Source organism: Orycteropus afer, unplaced genomic scaffold (assembly GCF_000298275.1).
Source record: "Orycteropus afer afer isolate SDZICR_OR568_19922 unplaced genomic scaffold, OryAfe1.0 scaffold00088, whole genome shotgun sequence".
NCBI classification, from domain to species: Eukaryota; Metazoa; Chordata; class Mammalia; order Tubulidentata; family Orycteropodidae; genus Orycteropus; species Orycteropus afer.
This window is the reverse complement of record NW_006921675.1, coordinates 7,551,972-7,564,525: the sequence shown is the minus strand read 5'-3', so window position 1 is coordinate 7,564,525 and position 12,554 is coordinate 7,551,972. Positions and strand designations below refer to the sequence as shown.

General features: G+C 47.9%; 1 protein-coding gene across 1 annotated transcript in view; it reads right to left on the bottom strand.

The window, feature by feature from the left end:
• The window catches only part of GALNT16 (polypeptide N-acetylgalactosaminyltransferase 16), a 187,160-nt gene extending 175,112 nt beyond the window's left edge, over nucleotides 1–12,048 (bottom strand). Inside the window, exon 1 of the mRNA XM_007942319.2 lies at nucleotides 11,872–12,048. Within this exon, the coding sequence (XP_007940510.1) occupies nucleotides 11,872–12,048 (177 nt within the window). The remainder of the gene's footprint in view (nucleotides 1–11,871) is intronic.
• Nucleotides 12,049–12,554: the final 506 nt, after the last annotated feature.

The following is a 12,554-nucleotide window of genomic DNA, read 5'->3' as shown; positions in this document are numbered from 1 at the left end:
CCATTCCCTGGAGAAGGATGTCATGCTTGGTAAAGTGGAGGGTCAACGACAAGGGGAAGGCCCTCAATGAGATGGACTGACAGTGGCTATGGCAAAGGGTTCAAGTATACCAAAGATTTTGGAGCTGGCGTGGGACCGAGCAGTGTTTCATCCTGCTGTGCATAGGGCTGCTATGAGTCGGAGATGACTCGACAGCACCTAACAACAACAACAGCACTCCACAAAGACAATGTTCTACATCCTGCTTTGGTGAGTAGTGACTGGGGTATTGAAAGCTCAAGAGCAGCCATCTAAGGTGCAACTATTGGTCTCTCCCCTATGGAACAAAGAAGAGTGAAGAACATCAAAGACACAAAGATATAATTAATTAAAAGGACTAATGGACCACATAAACCCCAATGTCGACAACCCTGAGACCAGAAGAACTAGATGGTGCCTGGCTACCATTGCTAACAGCTCTGGAAGAGATCATAATGGAAAGTTCCAAAGAGAGCTGGAGAAAACTGTGGAACAAAATTCAAAACCATTAAAAAGACCAGGCTTATTTGTCTGATGAAGACTGGTAGAACCCCCGAGACTATGACCTTTAGACACCCTTCAAGCCAGGAACTGAATTCAATCCTCATGGCTCAAATTTCAGTCGAACAATAGACAGCCTATAAGATGAACAACAACAACAACAAAGTCACACCTTAAAAAGGTCCTCTGGAGATCCCGGATCGAGTGGGAGAACAATGTGGAACAAAATTCAAAATCATTAACGAAAAAAAAAAGAGACCAGCGTTGCTGGTCTGATACAGGCTGATGGAACCACTGAGACTATGGTCCCTAGCTGCCCTTCAGGTCTGGAACTGAACCCACTCCTGTGGCTTCCAGACAAAGAAAAGACAGGTATACAGGCTGAACATTTCCATTAGGTAGATACACTCCTTGGAGAGATCAATCATGGGAGAAGAGAAGGGCAGTGTATGCACAGGGAGACAGCCCGGGGGGCAGGAGTGCATGGGAGAGAAAGACACACAGAACAGGTAACTATGGGGAGGAAATGGGAAGAGAGATGTTGCATTGTGGGAAATTGCAGTCAATGTCTTGAGACAAAGTGTATGTGAACTGCTGTATGGAAAATGAATTTGCTCTGTAAACTTTCACCCAAATCACAATAAAAAATTAAAAAAAAAAAAAAAATAATGTCTTCTAGGTGGCTGTGTCTAGCCAGATACTGGTAATGGTAACAGCTGGTATTCAGGGTAGAGGGGCACAGGTAGGCCTGGGGTTAGCCCTCCCTGAAAACTCCCAGCTTAGGTACATTCCTCACTGTCATGGGAAAACAATGACCTGTGAATCAGGACAGGCTACTGTAAACTGTACGTAGGTTGAATCAAGAAAATACAGAAAGGTCAAACTCAAGGAGGCTCAACCAGGCAGGTTCTGTGGACCTCAGTCCCTGGAAACAGGAAAGAAGCTAAAGACCAGAGCTTCTACTTTGCAGCTTTCCCTCTGACCAGCCTTGGCCCTTTCTCTCTCTCACTGCTGGGTGGCTCCAAAGGAACCAGAAGTGTGCAGGGAACGTCTATGAGAGAGTGGAAGAGCAGGCAGCAGCTGAGGGGGTGACAGGTTTCTTTTAGTCACCCTCCTCACTGGCCTCAGTGTATTCAGCCTTCCTGGGGTCCCAGGTCTCTCAAAGGGCAATCATTGGGTGCTATTTCAGAGTCTGTTACAGAGCTGCCTAACATTTCAGGAGATCATCAGGATAACAAGCATTTTTCTTCTCCCCCTACCCACTGCTGTTGGAAGCATTTATCTGCTGACAGGGATTGTGAGGAGAAATGCTGGTCGGCCTTTGGACCATTCCAGTGCTGGATGGGAAATGAAATTTCTGGTTCAAGGAAATCTGCCTCCCTGCAACTTTTACCTACTGGCCCCAGTTCTATTCCTTGGAACACTACAGATTAATTTGAGTAAGTCTCTTGGTTTTTCTGTTGGCTCAACACTAAGCATGGAAAGGGGAATCCAGAAGCATAGGGCGTGGTTAAGAAATTTACACTTTCACTGGGCGTCAAGAGTGATTTTATTCAGTCATCAAATAATTTTAAAATAATTATGCTTACTGGTGTTATTGTTACAGTGTTAATATATGCTTATTATAGAAAATGCTGGAAAAAGCTAAACAGTGGAAAAGGGGGATAACCCATGATCCTCTTTTTCTACTGCTAACATTTTATTCAGTATGACACTTTGCAGTTTTTTCAACAAATGTTTATGAAGTGAATACAAAGCAAAGCACTGATCTAGTTGCTCAAGGAAAGACACATTGATGCATCAGACTTAGGTCCTGCCCTGAAGATGCTTCAGGGAAAAGGAGACTAGAAATCTGGGCTCCAGAGTGAGAAAAACCTAATTTCAAATGCATTTACTAGTTGCTAGACCATGACATCTCTAAGACCATGAATCTCTCTAAGCCTCTAAAGTGGACCTAATAACGTCCAGTGTGATGAATCACTTTCCTATGGCCTTTTTAGCCATGGCTTGTAATGCCCACCAAATAATTGGGTGGGATTATGCAAACAAGTTGCCAATGGCCCATCAAGGGGATTGGACAGTTTGTTAATAATGCAACTAAGGTGCATGGAACCCTGTGTGGGTGGGATCATGGATATAAGGTATATGAAATCCTAATTAGGGGATTGGTCTGTTTTGTCATCCTGCTAGGCTTAAAATGAGCCATTCCAGAGGCAGAAAAGGGGAACCTGACTACTCCTAAGAAGAGACAGGAGCGGAGTGCATCCTATGGACCCAGAGTCCCTGTGCTGAGAACCTCCTAGACCTAGGACACTAAGAGCTGTAACACCAGAGATGGTGGCAAGTGCAGCAGAAATCCAATAGCAACAGAACGAGGAGACTGATAGGACATGGCATGGTGGGCTTCCTGGTCCATGGAGCAAGAAAGCTGAATGCTTTCGGGCAGGAGCCTTGCTGGCAGAGTAGGGTACCTCTGAGCACCTATAAATGGAGCTAGAGAGCTTTGTGATACTTGCCAGAGAAGGCCTTTAGCAAGGTCCAGTGGCAGAGGGCAAGAAGAATCTGTCCTGACTGACGCACTATATCCTGATTCATTCTTGATCCTATAATCATGAGTATTGTCTAAGTTCTGTGTCATCATTGCAATGAATTATCAAACCCAGCAGAGAAGCAGAGAGTGCTGTGTGGGAGGGATGGCTGGTGTCAGAATTGGTAGAAAGGTTGGAGAGAGGAGGTATATCTGAGCTCCACTTCATAGGAATCAGCCTTGGGCTGTTAATCTTGCTTCTCCTTCCCCCTTGTGAAATTAGAGGTGGTCAGGTGCCCCTGCCATGTCATTTTTACATAATGATACCTACAGCAGTAGGTTGTCAAGGAGATTCAAAGAGATAAAGCTTCCAAAACATTTAATACAGCATGGAAGTGCCCAGCTAACATTAAAAAACTAAACTCACTGCCATTGAGTCAGTTCCGACTCATAGCAACCCCCTTTGGGTTTCCAATCTTTATGGAAGTAGATTGCCCAGTCTTCCTTCCTCAGCATGGCTGGTGGGTTTGAACTGCCAACCTCCTGGTTAGCAGTCAAATGCCTTAGGCACTATGCCACCAGAGCTCATATAAATATAATGCAGAGTAAGCAACAATTAGGGAGGCTAGAAAGGTGCAGTTCAAAGACCACAAGTATTTAGAGGGGACAGAAATCATTTCCAGGGTAGCCTATATACAGTCTTATGACTGTACCAGCAAGCACACTGTCTAATGAAGTGAATTGAATTTATTGTCCAAGTGTAATCACCACTTGACTCTGGTGTCTGAAAGCTCTGCTCCCCTGATCCTTTGCAATAGGCTTGGGTCTTGCATCTATTTAGCCTCCTTGTTTCTTTGCCCTACTATCCATGGGTAAGGTGCTTATAGTCTGTACAAGAAGCATACAGGGATAAAATTCCAATCTTGTAACTCTAATGAATTGCTCAGCTGTAGGATCACCTCTGACACCATGCAGGTCTCTCCATTACAGCAAGGCAGTCCCCTGGGCAACAGCATTGCCTTGCCCACTAGTGCCCTTCCACATTTACCTTAAATGGCATGTCTAGGCCCCTGGTCCCTGACCAGTTAATACAACTATTCTTTAAATTTACACACCAACCAACAGAGCAAAAGATGAAGAAATTGAAGATTTTTACCAACTTCTACAGTCTGAAATTGACCAAACATGCAATCAAGATAAATTGATTATTGCTGGTGAGTGGAATGCAAAAGTTGGAAACAAAGAAGAAGCATCAGCAGTTGGAAAATCTGCTCTTGGTGACAGAAATGATGCTGAAGATTCCATGGTAGAATTTTGCAAGATCAATGACTTATTCATTGCAAATACCTTTTTTTTCAACAACATACATGTGGTTACGCACATGGACCCAGATGGAATACACAGAAATCAAATTGATTATATATATGGAAAAAGGTGATGGAAAAGCTCCATATCTTCAGTCAAACCAAGGCTAGTTCAAGTTGAAGCTGAAGAAAATTAAAATAAGTCCATGAGAGCTAAAATATGACCTTGAGCATATCCTACTGAGAATTTAGAGACAATCTGAAAAATAGAGTTGACCTCCAGTGACTGAAGCTAGACAATTTGTGGGATGACATCACAAAGAAAGCAGTCATTGAAAAGACAAGAAAGGAAGAAAAGACCAAAATGGACGTCAGAAGAGACTCAGAAACTTGGTCTTGAACCTCTTGAACATAGAGTAGCTAGAGTGAAAGGAAGAAATGTTGAAATAAAAAAGCTGAACAGAAGATTTCAATGGGCTGCTCAAGAAGACAAAGTAAAGTACTATAATGAAATGTGCAAAAACCTGGAATCAGAAAACCAAAAGGGAAGAACATACTCAGTATTTCTCAAGCTGAAAGAACTGAAAAAAAGAATCAAGCCTCAAATTGCAATAGTGAAGGATTCTATGGGCAAAATATTGAATGATGCAGGAAGCATCAAAAGAAGATAGAAGGAATACAGAGTCACTGTACCAAAAATAATTGGTTGATGTTCTATCATTTCAGGAGGTAGCATATAATCAAGAACCAATGGTATTGAAGGAAGAAGTCCAAGCTGCACTGAGAGAACTGGTGAAAAACAAGGCTCCAGGAATTGATGGAATATACATAGAAATGTTTCAACAAATGATGCAGCTCTAGAAGTGCTTATTTATCTATGCCAAGAAATTTGGAAGACAACTACCTAATCAATCAACTGGAAGAGATCCATATTCGTGCCCATTCCAAAGAAGGGTGATCCCACAGAATGAGGAAATTATTCAACAATATCATTAAATCATATGCAAATAAAATTTTGAAGATAATTGAAAAATGGTTGCAGCAGTATATTGACAGAGAACTTGCAGAAATGCAAGCTGGATTCAGAAGAGGATGGGGAATGACGGACATCATTGCTAATGTCAGATGGATCTTAGCTGAAAGCAAAGAATACCAGAAATATGTTTACCTATGTTCTATTGACTATGTAAAGGCATTTGACTGTATGGATCATAACAAATTATGGATAACATTGAAAAGGATGGAAATTCCAGAACATTACTTGTCCTCATGAGGAACCTGTACATCGACCAGGAAGCTGTCATTCGAACAGAACAAGGAGATAGTGCATGGTTTAAAATCAGGAAGGGTGTGCGTCAGGGTTGCATCCTTTCACCATTCTTACTCAATCTGTATGCTGAGCAAATATTCTGAGAAGCTGGACTGTATGAAGAAGAATGTGGCATCAGAATTGGAGGAAGATTTATTAACCTGCAATATACAAATGACATGAGTTGGCTTGCTGAAAGTGAAGAGGACTTAAAGCTCTTACTGATAAAAATCAAAGACTACAGCCTTCAGTATAGATTACACCTCAACATAAAGAAAACAACAAGCTTCACAACTGGACCAATAAGCAACATCATGATAAATGGAGAAAAGTCTGAAGTTATCAAAGATTTCATTTTACTTGGATCCACAGTCAACACTCACGGAAGCAGCAGCAGTCAAGAAATCAGATGTCATACTGCACTGGACAAATCTGCTGCAAAAGACCTTTTTAAGTGTAAAGGAGCAAAGATGTCACTTTGAAGACTAAGGTGCACCTAACCCAAGCCATGGTGTTTTCAATCACCTCATACACATGCATGTAAGAGCTGGACAATGAATAAGAAAGACAGAGGAGAACTGATGTCTTTGAACTGTGGTGTTGGTGAAGAATACTGAAAATACCATGGACTGCCAGAAGAAGAAAAAGTCTATCCTGGAAGAAGTGCAGCCTGAATGCTACTTAGAGTCAAGCATGGCCAGACTTCATCTCACCTAGTTTGGTCATCTTGTCAGAAGAGATCAGTCCCTGGAGGATACCATGCTTGGTAAAGTGGAGGGTCAGAGAAAAAAAGGGAACACTTTTTGAGAATGACATGGATTGACATCCTGCAGCCCATCTTGCAGCGATGGGCTCAAGCATGTTGTTGTTATTTGCCGTTGAGTTGGCCCCGACTCATAGTGACCCCTCCTTGGGTTTCTGAGGCAGTATCACTATGGAAGTAGGATTGCCCAACCTTCCTTCCGAGGAGTGGCTGGTGGGTTTGAACCGCCAGCCTTCTGGTTAGCAGTCAAGTGCCTTAGGCACTGTGCTACCAGAGCTCCTGGGCTCAAGCATAGCAGGGTCAAAATTTTGAGCACAGCATGTGACAGGGCAGTGTTTCCTTCTGTGGTATGTAGGGTCACTATGAGTCAGAATTGACTTGATGGCACCTAACAACAACAGACACCTACGGCTTCCTCTGCTCACAGAGCCAGTGAATACAGCCATCAGAGAAGGAAACCATGCTCCCAAAGCATTGGGAGAAGCTGGTTGGCAACCACCATCTCAGCACATACAAAAAAGGAGAATGAGCACTGCCTAAAACTAACCCTGTGCTTGGGCCTCTGGCTCCCCAGGAAGGGGACTTTGGGGCTGTCAGGGCCCTTACCGGTCTTGGGGAACTCTGTACTGTCCCTCTGTCCCTCAGTAGGAATCACAGTGGCCTAGGACCCAGGAGAGGGACCCATTGATGGAAAATCAGCACCTTTAAAAATGAACATTTTTGCAAAGGGAATTGTGGGTGGGTGTGCTTCTCCCTTTCCACCCTCTTTCTCGTATGTGGCACTTAGATAAATATAAAATCATTTTCTGCCATTAAGACAAATCATATTCCCACAGTTCCAAAATGCAAACATTATAAATAAAACATAATCTCATCTAGATCTTGTTGAAGACCCGGCTCTCAGAAAACAGCACAGGAAAAGCCATCACCTGTGTCCCTTTCTGCTAGGTAAGTGGGGATCCCTGAGAGGCCTCACAGTTACTACAGAACTTGTCTCAGATAGGGGCATGTTCCCTCCATCAGCAATAAACCTCACAAAACCTATTATGGATTGTGTCCCCCTGAAATATGGGTTGGAGCCCTGATCTCTATACCTGTGGATATAATCCTATTTGGAAATAGGATTTTCTTTGTTATGCTAATGAAAATATATCAGTGTGAGGTGTGTCCTAAATCTCTCGTCACTTCTGAGTGACAGAAAGAGTAACACAGACATGGAGACAAGAAGCACAGTTGGCGAAAGAAGAGATGCTGTGTGGAGATCGCCAAGGAACTGCGGAACACCTTGGACTAGAGAAGCTGAGACAAGAATTTTCTCCCACAGTGCACAGAGAGAGTCTTTTCCCTAAAGCCAAAACCTGTATGTAGACTTCTAGCCTCCTGTTGCAGCAGTGGAAAACTCAAATACCTACTGGGGGAACTCCCTGGAAATAAAACTTTCAACAAACCTTAGAAAAATTATTCAACCAAAATTTTACACATAAAATAACTGAGATCCAGAGTTATTAAATATTTTCCCCATGATCACTCAACAGTATCCCAATTTCAGGATAAGAAACACCAGTTTTGGAAAATTCTGCCTAAAACATTCATCATTCTAAATAGGAGTTGGCACAAACCAGGACACCTACCCTGCAAATGTCCATAATGTATGATCCTTAATAAACAAAAACCAAGAAGCCTGTAAAGTGAAATTTCATGAAACAGACCTTGGCATCATATCAGTGCCTATTACAGAACTGGCATAAGAAAAACCTGGGTCCCAAGCCAAACCCATCACAAATGTCTTCTCAACTGAGAGGCCTGAAGATGAGGAGGCTGTTGGGGCACGGCCAGCCACGTCTGCTCCGTATCCTTCTTTAGTGGCTGTCCTGTGCCAGTGTGCATCCGTGAGACTCAGGGGATGTCCTCAAATCCACTACCCCACTCATAAAGTACAGCATGGAAACAAATCACTAATTCTGCCGCATCCTAAGCTGCTAGAGGGATGGAACCAGTGTCTCTCTCTGGTTGTACAGACTCCATAACCAGAATTTTCACATCAAAATTTGTGACACATGGGCTAACAACAAGACAGAATATTAAAAATCAGGACCTCCCTGAGAAATCCGGGCCATGTGGTTGCCATGCCAACACCCCACAATGCCAAGTAAGTGTCTCTAAGGTTCAGATGCAACTTGGCTGGCTTCAAATCGCCCGGGCACTTGAAGGCAGAGCTGCCTCCTGGCCGACTGTTATGCAGACCCTCCCTTTCTTCCCAGCTCAGCTCCCTGGTTCCCTTGAGGAGTGATGATGAGCCTGTCTGAGTTTTCTCAGCTCTGTTAGCAAGGCTGGACACATCATTCTCTGTTGTTGTTGTTGTTGTTATTTGCCGTCAAGTCGCCCCCATCATTCTCTAGGAATCTGAAAATCCACATGCAGCCTCCCAGTCCAAACAACCAGAGAAATGTTTCAGGAAGCAAGAAGGAGTAGTTGCTACAAATTCAGGGAGAAAGCACCTGCCCTCTTCAAGCTGAACAATGGGTTCACCCCCTGGAGAAGCTGAGCACGGGTTACCTCATCTTCTTACTTATACTCTGGATGTAGCTGGGAATAAAATATTGCGGGGGGGGTGTGTGCGGAATATGAAGCTTAGATGATTGACTGCCCACAGACAGAGATGGGTAACCAAGTACTTGTTAAGTAATTGATCATCTCACAAGTACTTATTAAATCCTGTTCTGTGCTCAGTGTGGAGATGCAAGGAGCTTCCGGCATAGTTCCTGCTTGGGGAAGCTTATATTTAGTGGAGGAGAGAAGACAGGTGGCTAAGAAATGACTGGAAGAAATACAATGCAGGACAGTGACAAGAGCAGGGTGTTCTCTGTAAGAACAGAGAGGGAGCTTGCTGTGGTCAGAAAATGTTGCCCTTGCGCTCCAGGGACCTCCACTCTCCCTCTCTTCCTATTCCTCCCCTCCCTGGCTCCCAGGGCACGACCCTGTGACTCCTTCCCACTTTAAATTTAGCTTCCAGTTCACAGATCCTTTCTAATCCACAGCAAATCAAACCCCATGGGCAGTGTTGGATTACCCAGTAACCAAGGTAAGCACAGGCTTACTTGTGCTTACTTACTAATCTGTAGTGAACAACTTCACATTTTTTCACCACATCGAAGTTTCTGCTTCTAGGTATGGCTGGCATCTGTCTTTGTCCCAACCCATAGCACCTTCCTACACAATCAAAGCCTCTTTTCAAATTTACAATCCCTGGCGGGAACAGATTACCCAGTAAGCAAGGTAAGCATGAGCTCACTTGTGCTTATTTTCTAATCTGTAGTGAACAATTCATATGGTGAAAAACATGTGAAACTGTTCACTATAGATTAGTAAACACAAGTAAATCCGTGTTTATTACCTAGTTTATTGGGTAATCTACCCCTACTCCTGGGAACAGGGAGAGGGCATGTGTCGTTCTGGGGGGTTCCCATGACCTCCAATTTCCACCCCTCTAAAAGGAGTTCCACGTCCCTCCATCAGTGCTCCCCAGACCCCCCAAGACCCCCAAACCGTTCCAGGCCTAGTGGCCTTCTGGGATGACAGGAGGAGCTGGAGAGAGGTACACGTGCAAGTCAGGGTTCTGAAGCAGAGGCTAGGTGGCAGGGCTAATGAGATGGACCCCTGGGGACTCTGAGCAGTCTCCTTGTACCCTCTTCCCTTCTCTCCCCCTCCTCATCTCAGCTCAGGCTCCCCCCTCCCACCACCACATCAGCACGGAAGACAGAACCTCTGTCCACCTGGTCTCTCCTCTGCTGGCCTATCCAGGTGGGAGGGGGGAGAGGGGAGCAACAAGGAAAAGCCCCATGTGTGGAAGCTCCCTGGGGCCTAGGGGCCACTACTGATCTGGCCCGTTCAGGCTCCTTACTGTCCTTCTCCCAACCCTCAGCGCTCTGGGGTCTTTGCACAGGTTTTTCTCCTCATCAATCTTCTGTACAAATACTGCATATGCTTTGGAGACAGTGTCGGAGAAGGGAGCAAGCCACCTTACCTGATTCATCCCCAGAGTGGTCATTCAGATCAAGATCTAGACCTTGGGGTGGGGGATGGGGATAAAACCCATAAACCCCAAGATCTCCTCAGGCAAAACCGGAAACATGCCTTTGTGGTGGATTTTTACTTTTCTCTGGTGGGTAACAAGGCTCGAAACCTGGGCAAGATGTAAATAGAGGACTTCCACACTGACCCCCTCACTCCCATTTTTCCTGGAGTTCAGATATGCCTTTGGACAAGTATCTTGGATTCCACTCACAGCCTCCGCCCTCCGGACGCTGCACTCTACCTACCTTACCCCTCCTCCCCCAGGCCCAGATCATTTCACGTCAGAATTGTCATCCACCACTCCCTCATTCAGGGGCCCACTCTTTGCTCTCTCTCCTCCAGGCCCTCTTCCAGCCAGGCTGCCCTGCCAGGCGATTAGTCCCGAAAGTCGCTCAAGGCTGTCGCTCCCCACCCGCCCCCATCGGAGGAACGCGACGGAGAGCTCCTCTCGGCAAGTCCCAGAGCGTCCCGCCTCAACAGGTGCCCCAGCCAGGCCACAAAGAGCTGTCACCCGAGACCCGGGTGGAGGCTGCAACAGGCTCGCCCCCTGCAGGGCGGCAGGGGCTCCGCACTCCCCGGTCGGAGTCAACGGTCAGCCCAGAGCCCGCAGCTTCGCGGAGGCCCCAGCCACGCCACCTTTGTTTTCCCGCTCGCTTTGACCTCGCGGGGCTGACCTTAAGCAAGGGAATCTCCGAGCCTCGGCGCCTGCACTATCAGCTCTCGGGTCGCGGTGGACCCGTGTGAGCGGTGAGGAGAATGCACAGGAAGAGACCTTTCCAGACCCAGAGAACCTCGGGGAGGGGGGACGTTAGTGGGAAGTCCTCGGTGCCGAAGAAGCAAGCCCAAGTAGTCCCAGGCTGAGGAGGGGGCACGAAACCAGGCGACATCCCGTATAGAGACCCTACCCGGCACCCCCAGCTCACGTCATTTGCCCCCAGGAGGCGGGAGAGGGGGTGCGCACCGCCACCTACGCGCTCAGCTGCGCGCTGCTTCCACTGCCCGCTTGCTGCGCGCAAGGTCCAGCTGCCTTCCTGGGCCAGAGAGGCGGGCAGTCTCCCGGCCTCTGGCCCGGGAGCCTCAGTACCCGCAAAGCCGCCACGTTCCAAGTCTCGCGCTCATGCCGAACCCACCAAACTTGCAGTACTTTCTCCCAGTCCCTAGTCGCTGTCACCCTCCCTCCACCAGTGCGCCCCGGCCCAGACAACCCGGCGGAGGTTGCCATAACAACGGGCAGGAATGCTCCAACACATACAAAGCCCTCCTGGCGCGGCGGGCACGCAGCCCCTGGCCGGGCCCCGCGCCCTCCGCAGCCGCGCGGGTCAGGACGCGCGTCTTGGCTTCCCAGCTGGCCGGCAGGCGCGCAGGGTGGACTCACAATGAGCGGGATGGTGCGGTCCTCACGGAGCTGCTCTGGCCTCTCGCCGGCCCTCCGCGCGCTCCGGCCGCCGGAGGATGCTGCGTGGGCTCGGTTGTCCTGCCATAAGTAGTAGAAAGTGCCCAGGATCCAGGCTACAGTCAGGATGGCTATGGCATTGGCGCGGATCTTCCTCATGGTAGGCGGGCGGGAGGGCGCCCCGGGTGGGGCCCCGGGCCGGCGTGCTCTAGGGGCCGGGGACGGGGGCGCTCGCAGCCCCAGCTGTTTGTTTTCGCTCGCGCCTGGCTGCTCAGTCCTGCAGAGCAGAAAAAGGAGAGAGGTGGTGGTGGTGGTGGTGGTGGGGCGGTGATAGGGAGAGACAGGAGCGCAGAGCGATCCTCACGGTCCTAATGCCCTTCAGCCCCGAGAGCGCGCGTCCCCCGGGCGCCCATTCATTCTCGCGCAGAGCCGGCCCCGCGCTCCAGTCCCCCCCCAGCAGCCGCGGCCGCTGCGCGGCGGGAGAAGAGCGCGGCCGCTGGAGAGCCGCGCGGCCCTTCCTCCCGCGCCTGGGGACCTAGCGAGGCAGACGCCCGCGGCGGAATGGCGACGGGCCAGAGCCAGCCTCGGCTCCCACCGCTGGAGCGCCTGACGCCTGCCCCCGCGCGGCCCTGGTCGGTCCCGCCTACTCCAGTCACCCCCGGACC